This window comes from Danio rerio, chromosome 20 (genome assembly GCF_052040795.2).
Source record: "Danio rerio strain M-AB ecotype USA chromosome 20, GRCz13ab, whole genome shotgun sequence".
NCBI lineage: Eukaryota > Metazoa > Chordata > Actinopteri > Cypriniformes > Danionidae > Danio > Danio rerio.
This window is the reverse complement of record NC_141040.1, coordinates 26,496,751-26,522,073: the sequence shown is the minus strand read 5'-3', so window position 1 is coordinate 26,522,073 and position 25,323 is coordinate 26,496,751. Positions and strand designations below refer to the sequence as shown.

The 25,323-nt window shown below is 35.3% G+C and overlaps 2 protein-coding genes across 22 annotated transcripts in view; one reads left to right on the top strand and one right to left on the bottom strand.

The window, feature by feature from the left end:
• Positions 1–2,358, top strand: part of fip1l1a (FIP1 like 1a (S. cerevisiae)) — a 56,715-nt gene extending 54,357 nt beyond the window's left edge. For 4 of the 7 annotated variants that reach the window (XM_087298158.1, XM_087298156.1, XM_087298160.1 and 1 more), the window contains one exon: positions 1,861–2,358. In XM_087298158.1, the coding sequence (XP_087154284.1) occupies positions 1,861–2,008 (148 nt within the window). In that variant the 3' untranslated portion in view covers positions 2,009–2,358. The remainder of the gene's footprint in view (positions 1–1,860) is intronic. The other 3 variants (XM_087298159.1, XM_087298157.1, XM_087298161.1) reach the window with 1 other exon arrangement.
• A 1,232-nt stretch (positions 2,359–3,590) lies between these two features.
• Positions 3,591–25,323, bottom strand: part of lnx1 (ligand of numb-protein X 1) — a 72,011-nt gene continuing 50,278 nt past the window's right edge. For 11 of the 15 annotated variants that reach the window (XM_087297270.1, XM_087297271.1, XM_087297273.1 and 8 more), the window contains 7 exons: positions 23,995–24,203; positions 21,961–22,350; positions 13,508–13,642; positions 10,138–10,315; positions 7,936–8,194; positions 6,462–6,620; positions 3,591–4,909 (listed from right to left, as the gene is read on the bottom strand). In XM_087297270.1, the coding sequence (XP_087153396.1) occupies positions 4,774–4,909; positions 6,462–6,620; positions 7,936–8,194; positions 10,138–10,315; positions 13,508–13,642; positions 21,961–22,350; positions 23,995–24,203 (1,466 nt within the window). In that variant the 3' untranslated portion in view covers positions 3,591–4,773. 15 annotated transcript variants of the gene reach the window in all.

Sequence of the window (25,323 nt, the reverse complement as noted above, 5' to 3'; positions counted from 1 at the left end):
CATCTATACAAAAAGCAAGATAATAAATAAATGAACTACAGCAATTTAAGTCATCAACAACAATCTACTTTGAAAGTGTATTTTACCAGAGCATTCTGTATAATGGTATGTTTTATATAGTTTCAGCTATTTGTCATAAATTTGTTGGAGATTTTTATCTAATTGCAACCATTGCAATTTGTAATATACATTAGTGCAAATAGTGATCATTAATAAAAAATAAATATTTAATTTCTCTCCCTGGTAACACACATTGATCTTATTCTGCAATTTGAAAGCTTGTCTGATTAATTTGCCTATGCGGCAATGACTATAGGCAAAAATCAATCAAACTACTTGCTCTCCAAACAATTTTGTTAATGATTTTGTTTATAATTTTATAAAAAAAAAAAAAAAAAAACATACTACTTTCAGTTTGCAAAATCAAGAATCATACAAAGCTGCTTTATGGATAAATATCAATGGAAGTCAATGGAGTCTGTGCACACTAAAGTTCGAAATGTTCATATGCATTTTTTTAGAATTAATATGCGACAAATTTGTCATGTAAACAAACCCTGCACACTGAGTCTGATGCGTATTAACTAATTTATTACGAAAAAGTATTCAAGCAGTGATAATTTGTTCTCCTCTCTTCTCCAAAGTAGTGCATAGCTCATCCAATACTGCATAGAGAGATGGGAGAACTCATTATCAAAGAGCTGCGCCGGATTATCCTGAAATGCAAAGCTTATTTCAGGAAATCAGTGGAATTTTGATACATTATTTGTAATACTTCACACATTCACAAACTTAAACAAATCCTGAACAGAACCTGGTAGTACCTATAGACATTGTAATAGATGGTGGCCACATTAACGTGTCACAGCAACAGACCGAAATTGGACCATGCTTACTATTATAATGTCTATAGGCATTGCGTCAAATGTTTGGACACACACCAAACATCTACAGGGCAGAGGTGCGCCAGCCACTGAATCCAGCATATAGGGGTTCTCAACTATCAGCCACAATTTATCGTTATTTTCAATGCAATCTTATGGCAATTCGTAACTTTTTGACTCAGGGGCTAATTCGTATGAATTCGTAGATCTAATTCGAACCATTTAATACGATTTGCTCATCACCCAATGACGGTTGGGGTTAGGGCAGAGGTTAGGTGCCACGCCTCCTTTTTAAAATCGTACATTTTCGTACGACTGAACTCGTACAAATTAGCCACTAAACTGACAAAATGTAAAATAATTACTTTTCCTCGTGAAATCAGGCTGTTATTTTATGCACTGTGTTTGTCATAAGGTTATCTGTAGCTCAAAAGACGGCATTCTGTATTCAGCTTTTGACTTGTACGGTGGCTCTGAACTGTCAAAACACCTTTTCAAAGTGCTTTTTCAGCCGAAAAAATTTATCCCCGTTTTAATTTTTTTTTATGATGGATGAAAGTTTCAGAGGCAGTGTGTCAATACTACTGACACAACATGAGGTCAAATTCATTCTTTATCGTGCGAACATTTCAGATTCAGTGTGCAATAAACCTAAGGAGCCAATAAGGTTCCAATGGCTCTGCCTGCTTGTACATTAAAGATCAAGATCAATACACTCACCTCAGATGTATACACGAGCGAGGAGGGTTGCACATTTAGCTTGACGCACCAAATTACAATTGTAACAAATAAATGTGTTTGATACGTCAGCGTACAATTAAACCCCACATCAAACACAGCAGAATGACGCACACACATAAAAGGCTCCCAAAGGTGATGTTCACCAGAGCATGGACCAAACCATCTTACATAAGCATTAAAGATGATGATATATATATAGATGATGTGACCTTCTTCTCTTGGTTTCTCTCATTAGTAGCAGCAGTAGGAGGCGTCATGATAGTGATGACGCAGAAAGCCACAGGAGACACCGACACAAACGCTCCAGACACAGCAGAGGAAACCTCGAGCCCAGCGAGGAGTGCAGCGCCGACCAGGAGAACCAGTCGGAGGCCACTGAATGAGTCCCTGGCCAGCTGGTGAGACCCTTTGTTGACCAATAGGTGGTCTGTAGTGAAAGATCATTAGTCAGTGACCAACTGTGAATAGATTTTGATTAACCATATGCCAAAACACTTAATAAGATGAAACAATTTATGTTATTGTTTTAGCATTAATTTTCTTGAAAGTATTATTCCTGAATAAAAAGCAGTCTGAAGGGTACACTATTTTTAATTTAGAAATGTATTTATTCATTATTTAAATTTATTTAAACTTATAATTGTTTTGATTATAATGCTGAATGGTATTTGTTGTGCCAAATGTTCATTTTGTTGAAGCAAAAAAGGATTATAAACATGATTAAGAAATGTTACTGTGTATGCAGCATGATTTAGTGTTGAGAATGGAAGAAACTGTAGTGACCTTCAGATAAGGTCAGCCCGCTCATCCACATTTGCCATTTACATCCATTTCAGAGTTTAATATTGATAGGATTTGAAGCAATCACCAGTGAAAGATCAGCTTTTCTATCATTTGAATAAATTACATTTTAAATATAGTAAAATAAAAATATATATAATAATTTAAAATCTTTAGATTAAAGAAAAGCAGTGTTGATGAGTTAGAGACATTCAGACATTTAAAAAACATTTTTAAATCTAAACTTACGAATAGTAGATTTATTATATTAAATTTTAATAACAAGCAGCACAGTTGAAGCAATTGCCAGTAACAGTTCAGCTTTTCTATCAGCTTAATAATGACATTTTAAAATGTAGTCAAATTTAAAATAATAATAATAGTAATATTATTTAATTTTTAGATTAAGTAAAAGCAGTCTTGATGAGTTAGAGACATTCAAGTATATATATATAAAATAGTTTTGACTCTAAACTTTTGAATAGTAGAGTTCACACACACAGTCAGGGTTGCCAGGTCCAAGGCTGACGCAAAACCTGCCCAGAAGGAATAAAAACAAGCCAATTTTCCTCCCTGACCAATTACAGTTGACAACTGTGAGACTAATGCAGTATGCGTTATAAATTTGTGCTCAAAGTCTAGTATGTCTGGTGCTAAGAAGGATGACCTTTACATAACCTTGTTTTCAAGTGAAAACTGAAAAAGCTTTATGAATTTTGGCTATTTATTTATAAAGCAACCATGTTTTGGGGAGTTTAAAATGCATATCGAAACCGTGAAAAACAGTGCCATTCTATTGTATTATTGCATTATACATGTTCAGTTTCTTGGCATCTGCAAGTACTTGACTACTAAAACAACAATGGCAGTCTAAATGACTGTTTATGCGCAGGTGCATAGTGTTGGTTTACAACACATGTCTAACTCCAGTCCTCAAAGTCCGCAGCCCTGCACAATTTGGCTTCAACTGTAATTAAACACTTCAGATCAAGCTAATTCAACTCTTCAGGCTTATTTGAAAATTACAGAATGTGTGTCGAAGCAGGGTTATAACACAGCACCAAATACTGGCCTGGGATGTGTAGTGGATATGATACTTTTGGTAATTTTGTCAAAATTTCTGTTTTTAATACATATTTGTGGTGTAAATGTTCTGCATGCTAAGAACACCCAATCACACAGGTCTCCTTGTAGAATGACTTTATTGATCATTGAACCAAAGGTACCAACAGATACAATATACTGCACAAGCCAAAGCATGAGATGCCAGAGCACACACACCTTTCCCACAGATGATACATACACGCACACTCATACACGCACTCACACAGTGAGCCTTTCACACATCACTCTCTCCAGTTCTCATCCAGAGTAAACAAAAAAAGTCAGCAAGGCCGCCAAAATCTCACATCATTATAAGCATTAGAAGTTATCATCCATTTTTAAAATAGATTATTAACATTGCTTTTTTTCAGTTGCGATTTTTATTTATTTTATTACACTTTTTTTATTACTCACTATAGTTTATTTTCATCTGAAACATACCAACATAGATAGAACTACTTGGCAAATGTGTCTCCATGCCGGTGGATGGAGAAAACGAACCACTGTCAGAACAAACAAAACGAAGCCAATATCCGAAAGCCATAGAAACGGAGAAAGAAATAAACCAAAAGTAATAGTAGTCAAAGTACAAGTGCTTGAATCTGTTTTGTTTTCTTTTTTTCAGACATCGACGTTTATAGTAAAGAATGTGCGTCCACTTCGATGCATTTTTCTAACATGTAAAACTAATGGAATTGGCAACGTGTGTCCCCCAGCCCATCCCGATACATCCCGGGGATCCCTCCTGTTCGAAGGAAAACCCGTCTCATGTGCAACATTTCAAACGTCCTCAGTTTCACAATCTGACTACATATAGCACAGTGCCCATAATGTCTATACATCTACTGTATTTCCGACTCGTTTATTGACAAACTCACTCCTGAATTAGTGATTTCAGTCCTTTAGTACTGCTCCGCTTTCTGCCTATAACCGACACAATGTTCCTCTCATGCACAAATATCATCCTTATGCCTTGACGGCTGTGTAAGTGCCTCCTTGGTTTGGAGTCTGATAAACGTGCTTCTTGGTGGGCAGATTCAAAGTCCTTAGCTCCGCCTTCGCAATTAAAGTCTTAGTACTTGCATGAGGTCCATGTGTCATTTCCTGCTCCCGAAGTGCAGTCTTTGTTACAAGCCGCATCTTTTAGGAATGTCCAGACTCTGCAATCCACCATTTTTGTTGTCATTTCTAACGTCTGTTGTGTAAGCTTCTCCCCCCTAGTGTGGGGTTAGTGTGATAAGCCCCTCCCCCATGCAGAGTAGTCCTATAGCAAGCTGCCAGGCCAGGAAACAATGGTGAGAGTGATCCGACCCCTCAGCTCCTTGAGCAGGCGGACCAGAGCCGTGTGTGTCATTCCCCAGGTACTCTTCCCATTCACCTCCAACAGAATGTCACCACAGCTGGTTAGAAAAAAAAATAATTATTTAGTATTTTGGAGCAGGAATGAGTGTAAATATGAAAATATTGCACTAGGCAGTTATTTATTTGAGGTTTACAACTCCAATTCCAATATATACATATATATATATATATATATATATATATATATATATATATATATATATATATATATATATATATATATATATATATATATATATATATCTTTTATTAACACTTTTACATGTATGATCAGTCTTGGCTGGTCCCTGGAACATACGATCACACCGGTGTGATTAGAACATTCAGTGCCTCCCGTAATCAGCTGCTAAATTCAAGTCTGCTTTCCCGCGATGGCTCACGCTGAGCCATAGAAAGACTTGTGCGTCGCTTGTTATAAATCACAAATTATCAGTGATTTATCAGTGTTTTTAAACAAAGAATTTTTATTAGATTACATTTAACTTTATTGTCATTACACATGTACAAGTAAAAGGAAACACAGATTAGGTCTAACCAGGAGTGCAAAAACAGTTATAAGTGCAATTTTTTATAGATTAATATACTATGAATATAATATCCAAGTTGTATTAACTATAATCAGAGATTTACAAATAGATGAATTATCTTAGATTTTAGACATTTAAATACACATAAATACTTGCAAAACAACATTTATGGATTGTAAAATCGCACTGATGTTTCTGTACATGACAATAATAATTATTTTCAAGTATAATTTGACTGTGCTGTATTCATGATATTATATATATGATGCAGCTCTGTTACCTAGTTACCTAGCTGGGGACTATTTTCAGATACTGTCTTTTGCCCGATTCACATGGGGCTTCAGCGTCAACACTTGATGGAGGCCGTGTTTGAAGTTGGGTCTGATGCGATCATTATAGCAGCATCAGCCAATGAAATTAGCCCGCAATCGCCTATTGTCAGAGCTAGGGTATTTGCATAAAGTGATCTAATTGGCTGATGCTTCCGTTGGCACTTAAGAATTTACTTTTGCAGTGAGCAGCGCTGCTGAAGCGACACTAACGGATCCACAATTGAGTTCGGCAATGCTTGACGTTACCCATTCGAAGTGAATGTGAAGCATTGACGCTAACGCACGTGTGAATGGGGTGTAATATCATTGCATAACAGCAAAGTTCCTTGATTATTATGCCAGAATGAGAGTACAGAACTATATAGAATAGCAACTTTTCCCTAATCATTAGTCTTAGTACAAGATATAACTACATAAGTGTCAGGCTTTGAATAGGCAAATTATTGAAACTTTTTTTCTTTTTTGAGTGACATGCTAATAGTCAGTCCGATTCAGTGATCTACGCTAATCTAAGCTAAAAGTTCTTCCGCCATATCAGGAGATTGACTGGTTGGATTAAAAAATATTGGGAAAACTCCACAGTTTAACTCTAGTTTCTAGAAAAAAAAGTGAACTGTTGCTTTAACCAATCATATGGGTTTCCGTGATTTTTGTTGGAATGGAACTTTTTGGAATTGTGGTTGTACATAAAGCATGCTTTCTGTTGAAAGTAGACACTGTCTTGTTCGTACCGTATCCTGCCATCGTTGTAGGCTGGTGTTCCCTCTACAATTGAGCGAATAAAGAAGGACTGGTTACAATTAAGTTCTTCTTGTCCACCAACAATGCTGAAACCCAGACTGCCAGACGTGCTCCTGCGGAGGACAATGTCTTTACAGCAATAGAGATGCCTGGAATGGACAGAAAATTCAAGGTTAATTTTATTGTCATTCGGCAGATATACAGAGGACAATAAATTATGCAGCAAGGAGGTCAAAGCATACAATAGAAAAGCCCTTAAAGGAATTGCATTTCATTGTGTCACTTTTGAAATGGTGGCAGATTTTTATTTTATTTTATTTTTTTATGTTAAATAGATCTAAATGAAGGTGATCTGTCTGTTTAGACCTTTAAAGACAGAACAGTAAATGAGATACATGGAGAATAATTTATTTATGTTGATAATTTATAAACAATGTGTGCCTTATTTTACAGAGATATCATTTTTGGCTACTGTTATGAATATTAAAATATTAAAGGCCAGATTTTGACCATATGAGACTGAGACCTCAGATTTAGATTGGATTTCTGTGAAATAAAATAATGTAGAAATGAATAATCAAAATGTAATAGACAAAAGAAAAACACAGAACTAGAAGAAATAAATTGAAAGAGAGGCTGTGAAAGGTCTATTTAAAGCCGTCACACTTTCACTGTGTAAACCCGTTACAGACTGAGGGTGAGAAGGGCTTTCCTCAACCCTGCTCTCACTTTTTCTTCACTGCATACCACTTTCTGAATTGTTATGCATTATGAAGTAATTTAGGAAGTTGTTAAGAACTTTCACACTCCTTTCAAATTCCCACAGATTTATTAAATACCGGCAGAGGAAAAAAGCTTTGAATGAGAGGGAGGAAAATGAGAAAGAAGAAATCAAAACTATATATTAGGATTTGGGCAAATAATAATAATAATAATATTAATAATAATAATAATAAATGTTTGATCAAAACAATGTTTGTAGCCCTGGCTTTACTTTTCAGTGTCACTTTATTTAATATAAATGTTTTTTCCAGTTTATTACTGTACTTAATATTAGATGTTCATTAAAATATATATTATAAATTATTTCAATTAAAAAGTCTTTGAAAATCAGTCTTGGCTTGCTTGCTTATTATTATTTTTTTTTGTATTTATTTATTATTAATTAATTAATTACTTTTTAAAATGAAATAAACATGACCTGTAGTGTATATAATTTAATTTAACTTAATTATTAATTAATTATTAATTTAATTTAATTCAATTTAGCATGTTGTCACTTTTTCATTAATCTTTGCTAAATTCCCTGAAATCTTTGCTGAAGTCCTCTCACTTATTTGCACTGTAGGAATCCTTAACTGTTTTCAAATCTGCTTTGCCCAATTTATAATTGTGATAAATCTGATAAAGAGAAACCCACAAACAGTTTTATTTGTTTATTATGTGTTACCCTGCTCATTGTACCTGGGCAGTTGTAGCCAGGACACCCAGAGTGGGGCGTAGTCATCATTGGGCGGGGGAAGTTTGACATCTCCGGGTGAGGAGGGTGAGAGGGCGCAGGGCGAGTGCAGGGGTGGCATGCAGTCCAGCGAGCTCTCGTTAGGGGGTCTCATTTCCAGCACCTGCAGGACCACCGGGGATGAGGTGTTCTTGAGGTTGGCCACAGCCTCGCTCCGGGTCACACCTGTCAGGTCGACTCCATTCACGTTCAGGAGGATGTCACCTAAAAGATGGAATAATCATTTTTACTATGTGGATCACAAGACTGGAAGAGTATCAACATTTGATCAAAATTCTTTATCAAAGTTGTTCTGAAACCATTTTAACACCTATTTCTCACAAACGTCTTGATCCACTTTAAATGTTTACTATGTATATAGCTATGGAAGAAAATAGTTCATTTCCCAGTGATGGGTTGTAGCTGGAAGGGCATCCGCTGCATATAACATATGCTGGATAAGTTGGCGGTTCATTTCGCTGTGGTGACCCCAGATTAATAAAGGGACTAAATGAAAAGAAAATGAAAGAATGAATGAAAATAGTTCATAGACCACAGTAAGATTCTCAGTTTATCAATTGTTTGAGTAAAATCAGACTTTTCTGTTTTTAATTCTGTAAATCTACTAATGAAATTTCTTCCAAATGTAAAACTAAAATATCATTTAGATTTCACTCCTTTTTAAATAGCAAAGTGCCATGTTTTCTGACAGGTTTAAAGTCTTTTTTTAGACAACACAATATTTTAACATAAGGTTAAGAAATCAGTACTTGGTGGAATAAATCTGATTTTTAAAACATAACACATTAAATCTTCTATTAAGCTGCCTCCTTCATCAACTCCATATGACTTTATGAGCCATGCCCAGATATGCTTATAATAATTAGACATGGCAACATTTGAAAAGCGTGCTCTGTGAAATGCATAAAAAAGCATGGAAAAAATACAACACTGCTGACTGCTGTTAGTTCAAAATGCTGTTGTGTCTTTGATTTAAAGACACAAAAAGTTAGTCAAAAATATTGTGTTAAATATATGTTAAAGCAATACTATGGTTACTAAAGTACAAGTTGTCACAATTTCTGGTGTCATACTTCATACACAACATAAAAAATAAGTTTGTGGATTCAGTCCTTAATGTAAATGTGAAGGTCACTGATTATGTACTGCATGTGACCATTGTATTATATATTTATTTAAACTGCTAATATAGATCGAGGATGACAAATATAGTTTGGACAAAAGATGGAAATGGAAGTAAAAGGACATGAGAGATTTTTGACAGGGACTGAAAGATGAGAGACAGAGGCTCATACTGAAATACAGTGAAAACAGGACACACACAGACACACACTCTACAGTATCTCATTTCATCAAAACACTAGAGCTCACCCGGTGATAGAATTTATGGATGGTCTAGAGGAGGTCAAGATATGCTAGTTTTGTCACTCCTGCTAGTTATCTCTTTAAAATCAGACTGAAGAGGCATTGTTCACAACCAGACCACTATTTAAATGAGGTAATACAGCAGGAGTTTAGTCTAAACACTGTCATAGACACACAAGATGTTTCATATTTTATTTCTGTTTTCTGTGCGTGTCAGAAATGAACTTTTACATTAAAAATGGAAACTTTTGTCCCAGAGTTGATATTTAAGGAACTTAATCTATCTGTAATGTTATAGATATTTGTAGATTTTTGGTTTTAGTCATAAGTCGAATGTTTAATTTTTTTTCTGACTTTTTAATGTATAGAATGTTTTCTATATTAAATAAATACCATATATACCACTGTAAATGTCTTCACGGTGTCACACATCTATCTACATACACCAGCCTGTGCCTGATCACACCTTCACACACTACTATACATGTCACATAAGACAAAAATAAACCTGAAATAACTTCCATCCGCTAAACCAGCTCAAAACTGTGAGTACAATATAGCAAATATAGCAGTATGGCAGGTGTACGAGTAGGAGTGTGTCACTTTCTAGTTTTATATGCATAAATTTGCAAAAGCGATGAGAGTCATACATATGCAGGAGCAGGTGTGTCTTTGTTTATCTGTGCTCATGGATTCAAAAGCAAGAAAGATCAGAGGGGCACCTTGGAAACAGGTGTGTATGGCTTTGTCGGATGTGTCTGAATAGGTTTATGAGGCCGTACCTTTGCGTATGGAACCCTCCTGTCCCACCACTCCATTGGGGTCGACATTCGTGACATAGACAGGTAAATCCCAACCTCTGCTGCTCATCCCACCGGCAACCGTCATACCGAGTGAATCATGCGGCTCCTTTAACAGAGTCACCGTCTTCTCGTAACACGCTGGCTTTTGGCACGAATCCTAGAATTAAGGGAAATGATAGATTTTAAAGTTAATGGTTCACTCAAAAAAATTTAATTCACTCACCTTCAAGTGCTTCTGAACCTTTTTAACAATAGTCTCAAACTCAATTCCTGAGGGCCGCAGCTCTGCACGGTTTAAACTTGAACACCTTGTTTAATTGGATCAGCTGTGTTTGATTAGAGTTGGAGCAAAACTGTGCAGAGCTATGGCCCTCCAGGAATCAAGTTTGAGACCTATGTATTAATAAGTTTATTTTATTGTTGAATACAAAAGATATTTTGAAAAATGTTTAAAGTTAATATTCCTTTACTATAGTAGGGAGAAAATGACAGTGGAAGTCCTTAGGTAGCGGTTTTCAACATTTTTCATATCTTTTGTGTAAATGTGAGTAGAGAATTGGCATTTTTAGAGTGGGCTAGCCTTGTAATTGGTTCAAGTTTTGAGAAAGTTTATGACGTTTGGCTGTCTGCTGTTTGGATTCTCGCTGGCGAATTAGAATAGCATCTGAACACATGACTGCCCAAAGCTTGTGTTTGTAATAAATGGTGAGCTTGCAGGATGCTGTGATATTGCTGACCGCGGCCAAATTGTACCTTGGATAGCTTCCAAAAACAACAAACACAGTCGCTCAGTTCTAACTTAATAAAAAGCGTTATTAAAGTTCAATAAAAGGGCTGTTTATATTTAGTCTGAGCCTCCGGCTACATCAAATCAGATGTGGAGTTAGTGTGTCAGGCTTATCGCTGGACTGTGTGTGTGTGTGTGCGTGTGTGTTAGGCTGTGTCTAATTCAGAGGAGTGAAAAGCCTCTGACAGTATGTTGCCAGAATGTTTCCACCTTTCCAAGTGTGTAAAAGAGAAATAATAGGAGTTACTGAAAGGATATAAAGTGTCTGTAAGCAGGGGAAATAGAACACTGATAATGATAGTTTTGTTCTTGTTTCTGTAGTTTTTTTAAAGGAGATATTTTATTCAAAAATAAAAATGTACTGGTGATTTACCCTCAGGCCAAAATGTAGGTGAGAAGATGTTTTTTTTTTTTTTTTTTTTTTTTGCTGAAACTGTAAAGTCTTGGCATTTCATAAAATGTAATACAAATGCTATACTGGCACTTTGAGATTCAAAAAAATACACAGTGCTGAAACAAAATTGTTAGCTGAGGCTGGTGACAATACACACTTATGAAGCAAAATTACAGTATAAACTAAATGTCAGATATAAATAAAATGTACTGTTAAATATTCTAAACTATTTCACTGAAAAAAAAAAATCTACATTTTGGATGACCTGAAGCAGGGTGCGAATTATGCATCGACGATCAGGGGTTGGGGGGTCAAGTTTTCCGATTATATTCGGTAAAATGCTTCAGTGAACTAAATTTTATTTCAAATACATCTAATTTATTCATCAAACTTGTTATTATGCTTTCAGTGTTTTGAGAAATATTGAGTGGTTCTCATGGACTTTCGAGATATTAAATAAACCTATTAATCGATGACCATGAATAACTGGACGTAATTTATATATTACTGTGTAACTACCATGTGCAAGTAAGTGAATAATAAAATACAAACTATGCATCTAGTTTTACAGATATCTACAGTGCAAATGCCTTTTTTCTGTTGGTGCTCTAGATTTGTCAATTTCAAATTGCTAAATTAATATTTTTTTACGCAAACATGCATTCACAATGGTACAGACCATTACAGAGGTGGTCTATTATTTTAATTATTAATAATATTTAAGATGGTTTTGCATAAATCATTTCTATGAATTAATGCAGCAAATGTTTTCATTATCAAATAAATCGTTTTTAAAAATACTTATTAGGGTGGTAAGCGTTTGGGTTAAAAAAAAACGACGATAACTCCTACTTGAAGAGGCTGTTCATAAGACTTTTATAGAACCTTTATAATCATTGCATGACAATCAGGATCCCATGATAATTATGTTTATGACAGATTTATGACAAAGACAGGTTATGCTTTATTTGTTTATGCCAAGTTGTCATTACAAAACCATCTGAAATGTTTTGTTTTTTATTTATTTATTAAAATTACATTACTGAGAAAAAGACTTTTTATAGCAGCAGCAATTAGTAAGCAGGCATAAAATCTCTTTCATATACTCAACATGTGTTTTGTCATGATTACGAGTTTGAGACTTGTGAAGCTGTGCATCGATGGATTTGCTCTTCAGTGTTTGGATTTTCAGCAGTGAAAATTAAAACACACTGAACTGAACTAAATTTAACTTGACTGTGATTGAAAACTGGACTGGCAGTTTCAGTTTATTAGAACTTCTATGTTAAGCTGCTTTGATACAATGTACATTGTAAAAGCGCTATAGAAATAAAGATGAAATGAACTGAATTGAATTGAATAAAGGATTAACGGTAGTCTTATGAACACCCCTTCAAGTAAATATTTACCGTAGATGTTTAAACTAGATTTTACATCCTTTTAGGTTCCTTTGCCTACATAATATGTGGTCAATTGAGTGCAAATTGGTGTAAAATTTACATGCCATAGTATTCCACTGTTTATTGCATGAACCACAGCTTAAACAGAGTTCACTTTAAAGCCAAACAGCTTTCTATTGGTCAAAATGACAATACTACATATGCATCTTGAACCTGATGTGAAATCCACATGAAAAACTTTCACCCTCATGCAAAAAACCTGCATGTATTTCTTTTGAAAGGACTCATGAAAGCATATTTCATCCATGAAAAGTCAGTGAATATCAGTAAATGTAAACACACTTTGACCTTTAAACCACCAAAGACCACTAAACCCTCACAACAGGCTGCTCTGAGATGCTTTATTTCGTCACAGCATAGAAGCCAGAGAAATTACCAACGATGAGCTTGAGTTTTATTAGAACAAGGGAGGATGTCAGAACAGATATTGAGCAGCAGAAAATCCTGTTTATAAGACGCACTGAAATCTACCCTGCCGAGGCTGTGTTTTCCTCCTTATGGGCTTTCTTCTGTTAATAGGTTTGGAAACGGCTGCCTCAGAGGAGTGTATGTGTGTGTGTGTGTGTGAGAGAGAGAGAGTGAGAAAACTGGCTGATTGCTCGATTCTTTGATGTAGAAGTAATAGGCTTTCAGATCTTGCTTCTCAATAAGAGAATGTTTAGTAAAATGGTGCAGAGGGACTGGCAGTAAAGAGTGTGTGAAACCCACCAGTAAAGTGTGCTCGATGTCCACAGGCGAGTAGGGCGGTGGTCCCTCCATGTTCCATGGTGCCTCCTGTAGGATGTCCGGAGCTGGAATGTGAGTCTGGCGGGACACGATGAAGTGGACACGGTCCTCGCTGGCCTGTAAAACACATAGCAGGTTGCATTGAAACCCATTGGCGTCAAGAGTTATTACTATATTGTCAGCTTTACCAGTAGATGCAGTTCTGTTTATTGTGAGAGTGGCAGTTATAAGTACCACTTGAAATACTCGAAGCTTTTTACATTTGTGTGCATTCTGATTGGCTTAAAGGTGATGTATGTAAGTTTTTGACTCTTCCAAAGCATAAAAATACCATAATATGTTTGCAGATATTTAGGAAACATGCTGAGTGAAAATTCTTGTTTATCTGAAAAACAGTGCTGAAGTCAGATATTCTGCTTTGAAAATGTGTTTTCCGTGCCGGAACGCTGTATTTGTTTTGCCAATTATATTTCAGCAGCCCGAGTTGCCTTGGTGGAAAACCGCAAATTTCATTCATCATTCAGAAAGGCTTTCAAAGCATGCATCCGCGACCAAAATGCGACCTCTGGTGGACAGTAGCAGACTCCGAAATGAGACAGATTCAATTCCAGATGAGGATATTAATTAGCAAATGATATCAATATTAAGAACGTAAACATTAGGTGAGCAGGTTACACTGTAACCCCGTGTATTAACAACACACTGCGTAATGAGATTTGCAATGATAAGCAATTTAGCTGTTTGCACCAGACGCGTCAGAAATTTAAATACAACCATTCAAAAGCACTGAATATGCACTCACTCATGAAATGTTAAGGTTTATACTCTAATTAATGCATATTAACCCTTTAACATTATTATATGAACATGCTGAATCACTGACATGTGTTTAGTTCTAAAGTTCAATTTCAAATTTATTTTATTTTCAAGATAAGGTGATATATCTACTGCTGATTTCAGTATATGGCAATAAATGTCCCGTAAAATGGCATTCAAACTCACATTGTTAGCATTTAACCCTGAAAAAAGCACACTTTTATTTGGTACACGACTTAAATTACTTGTTCCTGTCCTCATACTGGCAATCTGCGCTTGCGTTTGTTTTGATCCCGGAATGCGATACCTAGTTCCACCATTGGGAAATGAACTGCACCTTTAAAATTTGTTTTATTGTTTAACAGCTGGCAAAAAAATAGATGGAGACGTTTAATTCTAGAGAGCATTTGATTGGATAGTACTTGCAGTGCAAGATGAGTCATATTTGTATAAAGCGATTTAAAATGTAAAAAAAACTTACATTTGAAATTGAGAAGAAATTGATATTGGGCTTTCTAAAAGACTGCTTTTTTATTTTTTTTATTTCACACTATAGAGATAGTTACTTACATTTTTCTTACCTAAAATAAATCCTAAAGGAAATGAAGTACATTTTAAAAAAAGACAAATAAGTCAGTGGTCAAGCAAAAATGTATAATTTTAATAAAATGTTGTAAAAAAATTGTCACAGTAAAATTAGTAATAGTAAAAAATAGTAACAATAACATTTCTGTACTTATACAGTTAAAAAAGTGTAATTAAACCTATTATTAGAATTCTTAATAGTGTCTGTAATACTAAAATAAAAATAAAAAATTCAGACAGTTTTGTTTCTTTCCAGTTTTGTATATCTTAAATGCGTCCTATAATTTTTTTAGGGAAAAAAAAAATAAATTAAAAATTACATTATATATATATATATATATATATATATATATATATATATATATATATATATATATATATATATATATATATAATTTTTATTAAAACATTAAGTGTGTGTATATATATATATATATATATATATATATATATATATATATATATATATATATATATATATATATATATATATATATATATATATTTGAACATTTGAATTTATTAAATGGGATAGTCCCTTGAGATTAACCATTTAATTTTCCAGGGAGTCCCTAAGAGTTATAATTTAATCAGAGTACAACACATCTGTGTATGAAAGTATATGGTTTATATTTCAGGAAGGGCACCTTTGCAAGCTTTTTCCAAGAAAAGCAAAACATGTCTAAATACCATGAAACTCTTGCCCTTAAACCCTGGTGAAAGAAGGTGAAAGTCACCCCAACATCAGCCATCTACAACAGAAACATTTCGAACTCCACAGGAGAGCAAACACAGGACAACAACGTCCCTAAGGAGCGAACAGTTCAAAAACTGAATTTCAAATTGAAAGTAGTCCATTCATACCCCAGAGAGTGTGTGCGTAATGTTTCATTACTCTCCGGACATCTAGAAAGCACAATTACCAGATGTTGCGATGACTGCTAATGCCCTACAGCTCTAGCGCAATGTGAGTGTGCGATTATATCTCACAAGTGTGCGCTTATTAAAGAAAAACTAATATATATGGAGATTCGGCAATCCATGTTGTAGTCTGTGTGGATGTCTGAGGCCTGTTGTATTTATTCCTAGTTTTCTCTTCATCACTACCACTTTCTTCATCTATAAGGCAAGACATTGCAAGCAAAAACAGTTTGTTCATTCATTCATTCATTTTCCTTCAGCTAATTCCCTTATTTATCAGGGGTCGCCACAGTGGAATGAACCGCTAACTATTCCAGTAAGTTTTACACAGTGGATGTCCTTCCAGCTGCGACGCAGTATTAGAAAATACCCATACATTAATACACTATGGCTAATTTGCCGGCTAACATGCAAAAAAGCTTTTAGCTAATGTAAAGAAAGTATTCAAAATACACTTTTGAATTTGTATCTTGATTTCAGTTGCACCACATTTTAACACGTTTAAAGGCCACTTTCTCTTGCACACTTACTTTAAAGTTTCATTCATATCTGTAATCAGATTTATTTATTTTTTCAGAGGGATAGGTTCATACATAAAATGCCTAATTAAATACAGTATATTAATATAACATTTTATTCTAAAAGATGTTGTGAAGCTTTTGCAGTATTTACAGTATTATGGAGTGATAGAAGCAGGTTCCCAAATCCCCTCGATAAAAACGTTTTACTCTAATACGGCAAGTAATTTTGAACTTCATTTCATTATGTTATTTAATTATAGTAACTAAAATTCCATCTTTTCCAAGAGCGCCTTTACCCAAATTCTGTTTATGTTCAGTGAGCTTAACAAACTACCTCACTCACGTTACCCACGTTGACACGTTAACTGACACAAACACCTATAACTGCATTCATGAAGTGTGCTTCACACAGGTGAGTGGGGTTGACAAATCACCTGTAAAAGCCCTTTCTCTTTCTCTCTCTTAAAAAAAACTAAACTCTAGCGCTCCTAGGCCCAATCTGAATTCTATTTTTGGACCACGACCCCTTTCCCCATCCCTTTGTCCCTTAAAACCGAGTGTAAAGAAGAAGGGCTACAAAATAGACCCCTGAGAAATGGGACACCACTACAACACCTGCACACATCATCATATGTTATCGTGATCTCTTTCATTTATATGAGATCGACGACGGAGACCACTGTAGTTATTCCAGTTGCATTTACTTTAGTCTTAATTTTCAGGAAAACACTGAAGGCATAATATCTGTACTGTACTTTACTGTGCATTCACACCGTGGCCATATTCATCTACACACAAAAAACATCAGTAACATTATAACAGACACTGTAAAAAGGTCAATCTTAGCCACTAGACTTTTCTGACAAGCTATTTCAATGTCATCGAGTGTCAGTAAGTTGTGGGACTGCTGTACAGGAGTTATTATTAAAGATTGGCGAAATTGAGCATTTTTTATTTTAGCGTTTTTTTTTTTTTGTTTCGTTTTTTAAAGCATGACGGTAAAGCATAAACGCAATTATGAATGTATTAAACCATATGCTTGTTTGCTGTAATAATTCCAAATAATGACAAAAAAATACTTATTTGTGCATCTCCTTGTGCAGCCATGCTGCCGTTGTGGCTAGTGTATTCTTGGAAGTTTTCTTACCCTTTGGTTTCGAGTGTGCTCCTGACAAATCTCCATTTTAAGGGGTATCTAGCTCTTCCCCTTAGCACTACACCTTCAAGCTAAAGAGAATTGGGACGGGCTTATAAGGGGAAGGGCTAAGGGGTAGAATTGGGATTGTGCCTTACTCTTGCACTAAATTCTCTGAGCATAAACAAGTTACTTCTTGTGTGTATTTCCTCTTCTTGTTGAATCGCTGAATGCCTCCTCAATTGTAAGTCACTTACTAAAGCATCTGCTAAATGACTAAATGTAAATCATGTGCTCATATTTTTGTGCTAGACTTATGCAAATTACTGGCTGTTTTAACTAAATAGTGCTTCGTTATAGCATATTTATACAACAGCTCATCAGCTGCGGAAGTGGAGTTATTATTTTGTGTGTAATTTGCCTTAACCCTTTCATTTAACAACCCTGTATTTTAAGTTGCTCTCAAAAATACACAAAAACACACACACAAACTAGTATCAAGAGCCCATGAAGTTCCTGGGAGTTCAGTGATCTGTTGCTGCCTCTTAAATGAGTGGGCCTTGCTTGTTATCGCCCTAATTGGACTAATTTAATCAGTTTCCTGCCAGCAGTTAATCTATGTCAGAAACTCCTGCTGTGAACGGCCATCTTAGCTCCTTCGAGACCAATCTGAAGTAGACAGAAAGCAACAAGCTGAAAAACAACATCCAGAAAGACCTACCACACGGAAATACATATCAAATCACACACACTCACACTCTTCCATAAACTCTTACGTAGTTACAAAACACTTCTTACCCACTGAGATAAATTCACAATCAAGTGATCAACCTGTATGTAAGCTCTACTTCCTCTGCAGAACTCCTCAAGGGACAAATCTGATTTTATTTGGTTGGTAGTTTGACTAAATCTACTCTGTTAAAAATGATTCACTGGATTAGACTTTATAGGTAAGGATTGTGTAAACATTCACTCTGAAAGGCTAAAAAGGCTTAACAGCAGAAGTGTGTAAATTATTAAGCATGACTACAAGTAATATTAGGGTTTATGAATGTCAACCATTAGTGGAGCATCGCAGTGAAATAAAATGTATCCACTGTTCAACTAAAGGCCACTATTAAACTCGGATGCAGTTATTTAAAGGTCGTTTTAAGAGATTGTAACTTTATTTTGGTGATGCAACTTCTATGCAGTTTACACATCTAGACCAAGCAAAAGTGTTTAAAACAACAGAGCAAATGTAAAAAGAAACGCAATATAATTATAGCTCTCATATGAAACAGACTTTCTACTAAAAAGTGCACAATATGTATACAATGAAATTTGGTAAAGGTCCCATGAAGTGCTTTGAAATGTGCAGTTTTATTCGATGTTTAACATATTCTCAACCAAACATTAAGAGAGAGTGGGACTTAGTGTAGCCTGTCCCTTTTTTAAATAACAGCTAATAGTATTTTGCTTTATCACTGCTTTGCCAGTGAGAGTGGTTCAGCTCAAGCGCATCAAATGAGAAGCGTTTTGAAGGGGACAGGGCATGTCAGGTACTACAGAGTATGTATAGGTATCAGAGAGTGAAATTCAATACCTTTTAAGACCTTTTCTTAAGACACATTCCATACATTATGACTTTATAACTATTTTAGGTTTCAACTGGAAACACTGGTGAGATTTCAACTTGCAGTTTATTTACTAAATATTAATGTAAGAAATAAATCCAAAGCTAAAACATTATTCGTATACTGAATAAAAATCTAGCTAATTCAGCAAGTTGACGCCTAAAGAATTGCAGAAATAATTATGTTGCCTTGGTTACTGCCATAAACAAACCAGCATGATGTCAAATCTAGTAGGATTTTATTGATTTCATAAACTACACAGCATCCTGATATTCACAGATTTAATTCAGGTAAACTGTAGCGTTCAACCACAATCAAAAATGATATAAAATTGAATACCTTGCAAAATAGCATTAGAGACTTTTTAATACTTATTAGGATCTTAAATTTCTCTACATTGTTTTATCAGCGTGTAATACTTTTTGAGAAAAAAACATTGATCCATTTAAGTGGAAGTGAAAAACTACAAACCTTACTTATGTATGTCAGTTTTATATCTTTAAAACACAAATTTTATCACTGTTTTGGAGCACACTAGCTTATAGATCTACTAAAAACTAGATTGATACTAACTTCTAAAACTCTTCATTTTAATTTTATGGGACCTTTAACAATTGTTTAGGATATAATGTAATTTATTAGGAAATAAAGTGATTGGTACTCCAAGGCATGGCAGGGTATAACAGTGTCCTGAGGCATTAGTTGGTGCTGTGTAAAAAGTTTACAGGACTGCATTTTCTGAAATCGCCTCAAGCGGCGGTCTTCTACATACATTCTGATTGGTTGTTGCTAAAAGGCATCATAAAGTTGACCTAATTTCAACTCTGCATGATGCTCACATTGCCCAAGATATACAACACCATTGCTTGCCAGTGCTTGCCGCCAACTTAGATTGAATTTGAATGACTTCCAAAATCTTTGTTGCTCTCGCCTGTGACAGTGTGAACACACGGTTATAGAGTGCAGCAGAAATTACATCGGATGCCGGAAGAATAATTGGCCATGAGTTTCCTTGGAATTTTCCTATGGGGGTTTTTACAATGGCCTGTTTCAATTTAAGAGAAAAACAACACCTGTGCTAAACATAACTTCACTAGTTTTGCCATACAGCGTAAAATAGACATGACCATAGCAAAAAGCACAGATTTCAAAGCTGCTTGTATGTTTCATTAAACTGATGTTTTTAATAAGTAACTACAGTTGAAGTCAAAATTATTAGCCCTCCTGTATTTTTTTTTCTTTTTCAAATATTTCCTAATGATTTTTAACAGAGCGAGGAACTTTTAACTGTATTTCCTATAATCATTTTTCTTGTGGAGAAAGTCTTATTTGGTTTTATTCTAACTGAAATAAAACTTTTTAAGGGCAATATTATTAGGGTTGTGATTGCCAGTGGTGTTTTTGCCGCTGGAGATTACTTCCTGTATTCCTGCTGAACTCTATACCTCCCTGAACTCCTTGCACTGATATTTTCCTCCCACAGCTGACAATAATCTGGGCTATTCTACCACACACACAGCTAAAACTCATGATCACTGATTACATGGACTATACCACTCACTTTCACAGACTTTGCTGAGTCTTATTTATCTTTAAGCATTACAAAGCGTTTTTTCCCGCTTGTCTTGACATGGTTTTTGACCCCTTGCATTGCTTATTGTTCTTATTGATTCTTTGCCGCCTGTCCTGATCTTTTCCTTGGATTTGACAACGCTTTTTTGATTACCCTTGTGCACCAGTTTGCTCCTGTTTTTAACCATTGCTTGCCCGACTTCACTTTAATAAACTGCATGTGGATCCGCATGTCTGTTATCATCGTTCATACCTTACAAATAGCTTCCTTACGCAATATTTTTTTGACTGTCTAATGAACCATCTTATTACAATGACTTTTCTAATTACCCTAACTTCCCTAATTAAGCTAGTTATGACTTTAAATTGCAATTTAAGCTGAATACTATTATCTTGAAAAATATCTAGTAAAATATTAAGTACTGTTATCAGGGCTGTAACATTATGGCTCTGGACAACGGAGGTGAGAATCCAATGGCAGTGTCTTTATTACAAAGAATGATCAGGCAGGCAAGTGTCAATCACAAGAGCAAACAGAATCATCAAAGGCAATCCAAAAGAATTGTCAAAAATAGGCAAGAGATGGTTCAGGCGGCCAACATCAAAATTAGTGAAAAAAAGTAGAGATCAAACACGGCACAGGAAAACAAGGCAAGGAAACCAGCTTCGTAAAGATTACAGAAAAAACTAGGCTTAGTGCTGTGTGTGCAAGTGTGGTGTATTTATAGTCCATATAATCATTTAATCATGATGTTCTGGTTGTGTGAGTGTAATCAATGTTAAACAGGAACAGGTGTGTGTGAGATGCATGACAGGATTTGTAGTTCCTGTGGAGGTGAAAGTGAAAGTGAAGTTTTCAGTGATCTGCAGTAGCTAGATCGCTGGTGACTGTAACAATGGCAAAGATAAAATAAACCAGTTATTAGAAATGAGTAATTAAAACCATTATGTTTAGAAATGTGTTGAAAAAAATCTTTCCGTTAAACAGAAATTGAGAAAAAAAATAAACAATAGAAATTCCGGAGGGCTAATAATTGTGACTTCAACTGTATAAAAGATATATATCATTCATTCATGTCATAACATTTGTGTTGCTAGTCTGATAAGATTAACATTCAAATATTGTCAAGTTATGTTTACAGACATTATTTTACTCAGTAATTAAAACAACCACCTATTATAAACCCCCATTGGGCAATATCGAGGTAGTTTCTTCAAAGTTTTGACATCAGCCCTACAGCACTTTTTATACACACAACAGCTCCTCACCTGAATAAGCAGCGCGGCGTGTTCTGGGGCACCATATCTCAGATCGTGGCCATTAATGGCCAGCACACGGTCGTCTACCCGCAGCCTGCCGTCACGGGCCGCCAGTCCCCCCTCCAGCAGGTGGAAGATGAAGACGCCGTGCTCATCAGGCCTGCGCACCAGCTTGATGCCCAGCTGCTCATCGGGAGCTCTTTTAACAAGGACCACATGCAGGCTGTCATCCCGAATGGTGGCCGTGTGGGCAGGGAAGGCCTCGGTGGGGGAGTGATGATGGGAGCGGTAGCGATGGCGCTGCTCTCGCAGGACGGTCAACCGCAGAAGTGTGCACGGCTGCTTCAGAGCCGCCACGGCATAACAGTGAGGCACGTTACTGATGTCAATGCCATTTACCTGAAGAGACCACACAGTATGAGATGATTAATTTATGATTATGTACATGTTTAAAGCTCAAACAGCAGAGAATGATATATCATAACCAATTCCAAAAGCCTGAGTTTCATGTAGTACTGTCAAACAATTATTTAGGATTAATCACAATTAGGCTTTGGATGATAACCGTTTTCAAGGTATATCGTGGTTTGGAAAAGTCAAGGTTTTAAAACCGCCAACGTCTTCTGCCATATCATTCCTATGGTATTTGTAAGATGATTTTTTTTTTTTTTATTATAATTTTCTGTTTGTTTTTAGGGCAATAGTATCTCCAGCAGAAAAGATATAAAAAATTAATCAATGGTAAATAAATCTGTTATTTTTTTTAAACTAATGAAGACAGAATCAGTCAATGATTCATTTGAATTACTTAGGCTGACATGTTTACTGCTCCAAAATATTTTAAGTGTTTCTCAAAAGAAAATATATTGTGTTCAAAGGGGTAAAAGTTTTAGTTTTTTACCCAGACATTTAAAAAGAACATAATTTAGAGCACAATACCTTGGAAGCATTTTTTATATAAGGTTATCATACCTTCAGAATCTTATATCAGCCAATGCCTAATCACAATTAAAATTGAAGGTTGCATTTACCTGATATAAGTGTTTGTAGTTTGTATAAGCTTTATGTAAGATAGGATGTACATCTAGCTGGTTGTTAGCATACATATTTTAATTTTAAGTATGATTAATTGCATAAATTAGCACACTATTGAAAGGCCACATTTTAAATGTTAATTTTATTTAGTGTTATTTTTATTCATTCATTCATTAACATGCATGGGATTAATAGCAAGAAACACACTACTGAAAGATCAAATTTTAAATGTTAATTTTATTTAGCGTTATTTTTATTCATCCGTTCATTAGCATAGACTAGTACATCTAGACATAAAATTCTGTCCATGTCCACATCTCCATCTAAACAGCTAACACACCAATTACTGCATATTTTTAAAACCAGTAATCCAGTACTCTTATATGCAACAATAGAATGGTTACTTTATAAATACACATTATTTTATTTATAGTGTCCTTACAGTACATTTTTACATATGCCATTATATCTAGATCTACGTTGTTTTATTGTTTTTAAAATATATTTTAAATTCTTATTTTTATTAATCTAATTTATTCCAATGCACTCACTCATTTTCCTTCATCTTAGTGTCTGATTTATTAGGGACTACCACAGTGGAATGAACCGCCAGTTGACTTATTCAAATGTTTTTCTAGTGTTCTTGTGTTATATATCTATGTATACAAAGTTCCTGGAACCCACAATGAATTCCTTGCATGTTTGTACAGACTTGGAATATAAAGCTGGTTCTAATGTTGATTCTGGGAATGCTGCATATCTGCTTTTTTAGGCTTATGGGACATTAACATAATCACAGCTTAAATGTAAATATAAGAGCATCTCTGCTTATTTTATATAACATGATCAAATTAAAAATGAAAGCAAAAGGCATTAAAATGTCTACATGCAGAATCCTAACACGTTGCTCCTCTGAACAACAGATGGTGACAACATGTGCTATCAAAACCGGGGTGATTTGCTCCTACTGTACATTGACGTAATCTCAGCTCTTGCACACATACGCACCTTAAGAATCATATCTCCAGGTAGTAGCCTTCCATCCCGAGCGATGACCCCCTCGCGGTAGATGTCTTGTATGAGGATGCGTACTAGAGGGGTCTCATTGCCACCAACAATACTGATTGCCAGTGGTTCACAAGGATCTGCCCTGGTGATCTTAATACTGGTGACCTCACCATCAGGGATTAGATGATGCAGCTGAGGTAATGCGAATACTGAAACAGAGAGAGAGAGAGTTTGTGTAATCAGTGAACTGAACTCCACATGATCATCACTTTCAGTGCTACACAAACAGGGCATCTGTCCAGAGTAAAGCCAGGCCAAGCATGACTGCAGGACTTAAAAAAGCATTACAGTGGTCTGTCGGTGGATGCAAGGCTGGCAGAGACTTTATATGAATGCATTAAGATAAATCTTACAATTAAAGGGGTGAGTTTTAAGTAAAATTAAACTTTTTTCCACAGACAAATGTGCATACTGTAGTGCTGATCAAAAATCTGGAGCTAATATGTTATTTTTTATAATAGTAATTCGTTGTTTTATGTAAAAGTAGTTGTGTTGATTAAAACTGACAGGGAAAAATTTATGTCTAATAACAACAAATGTAATTTATTCAACTTTTCATTTGTCAAACCATTTCTTTTTTCAAGGAACTACACAATTGTTAAGAGTGCCTGTTGTGAGTGTTGTAAGAGTGCCATGATGCTGAATATTTGAAAATAAGAAATAAACCAGCAATTAATTTGATTTAAGCATGTTTTTCCAATATTGAAACTCGCAATTTTAAATTGTAATCATATTTCATAAAAACATATTTCACCAGTTTGATAATTTTTACTGACCAGCTTTGGTGGTGTAACAATCACCAGCAATCTAGGGACTGCAAATCGCTCGAGAATTACAAGCACCATATTAATGAACTACTTTTACCAACATGCATTGAGCACACACCAGTTCCTGATTTTAAACTGATCTCTCACCCACTGCTGGTTTTGTATCATGGACTGATTTCTGTACTATTTATGTATCCCACACAAACATTAGTTAGTCATTACTTAGTTTTCCGTGTACGTCCTGATTCTCCTGTTTTGTTTCTAGCCTTGTCAGTGTTCCTAGCCTTGTTTATGTTTAGTTTCTTTGCCGTGTTTGTTATGACCATTGCTTGTACCCAGACTATTGAATCACCCTCATGTTTTTTTTTGTTTTTTTTTGTGCTTCTGTTGATGATCTTCTGCCTCTACAACGACCCATAATGAACTGCACATGAATCAGTGCTGCATTGTTACCCAACTTTCTTGTAACAGGTGGACATTCAAAGTTTTTTATGAAAAAAAA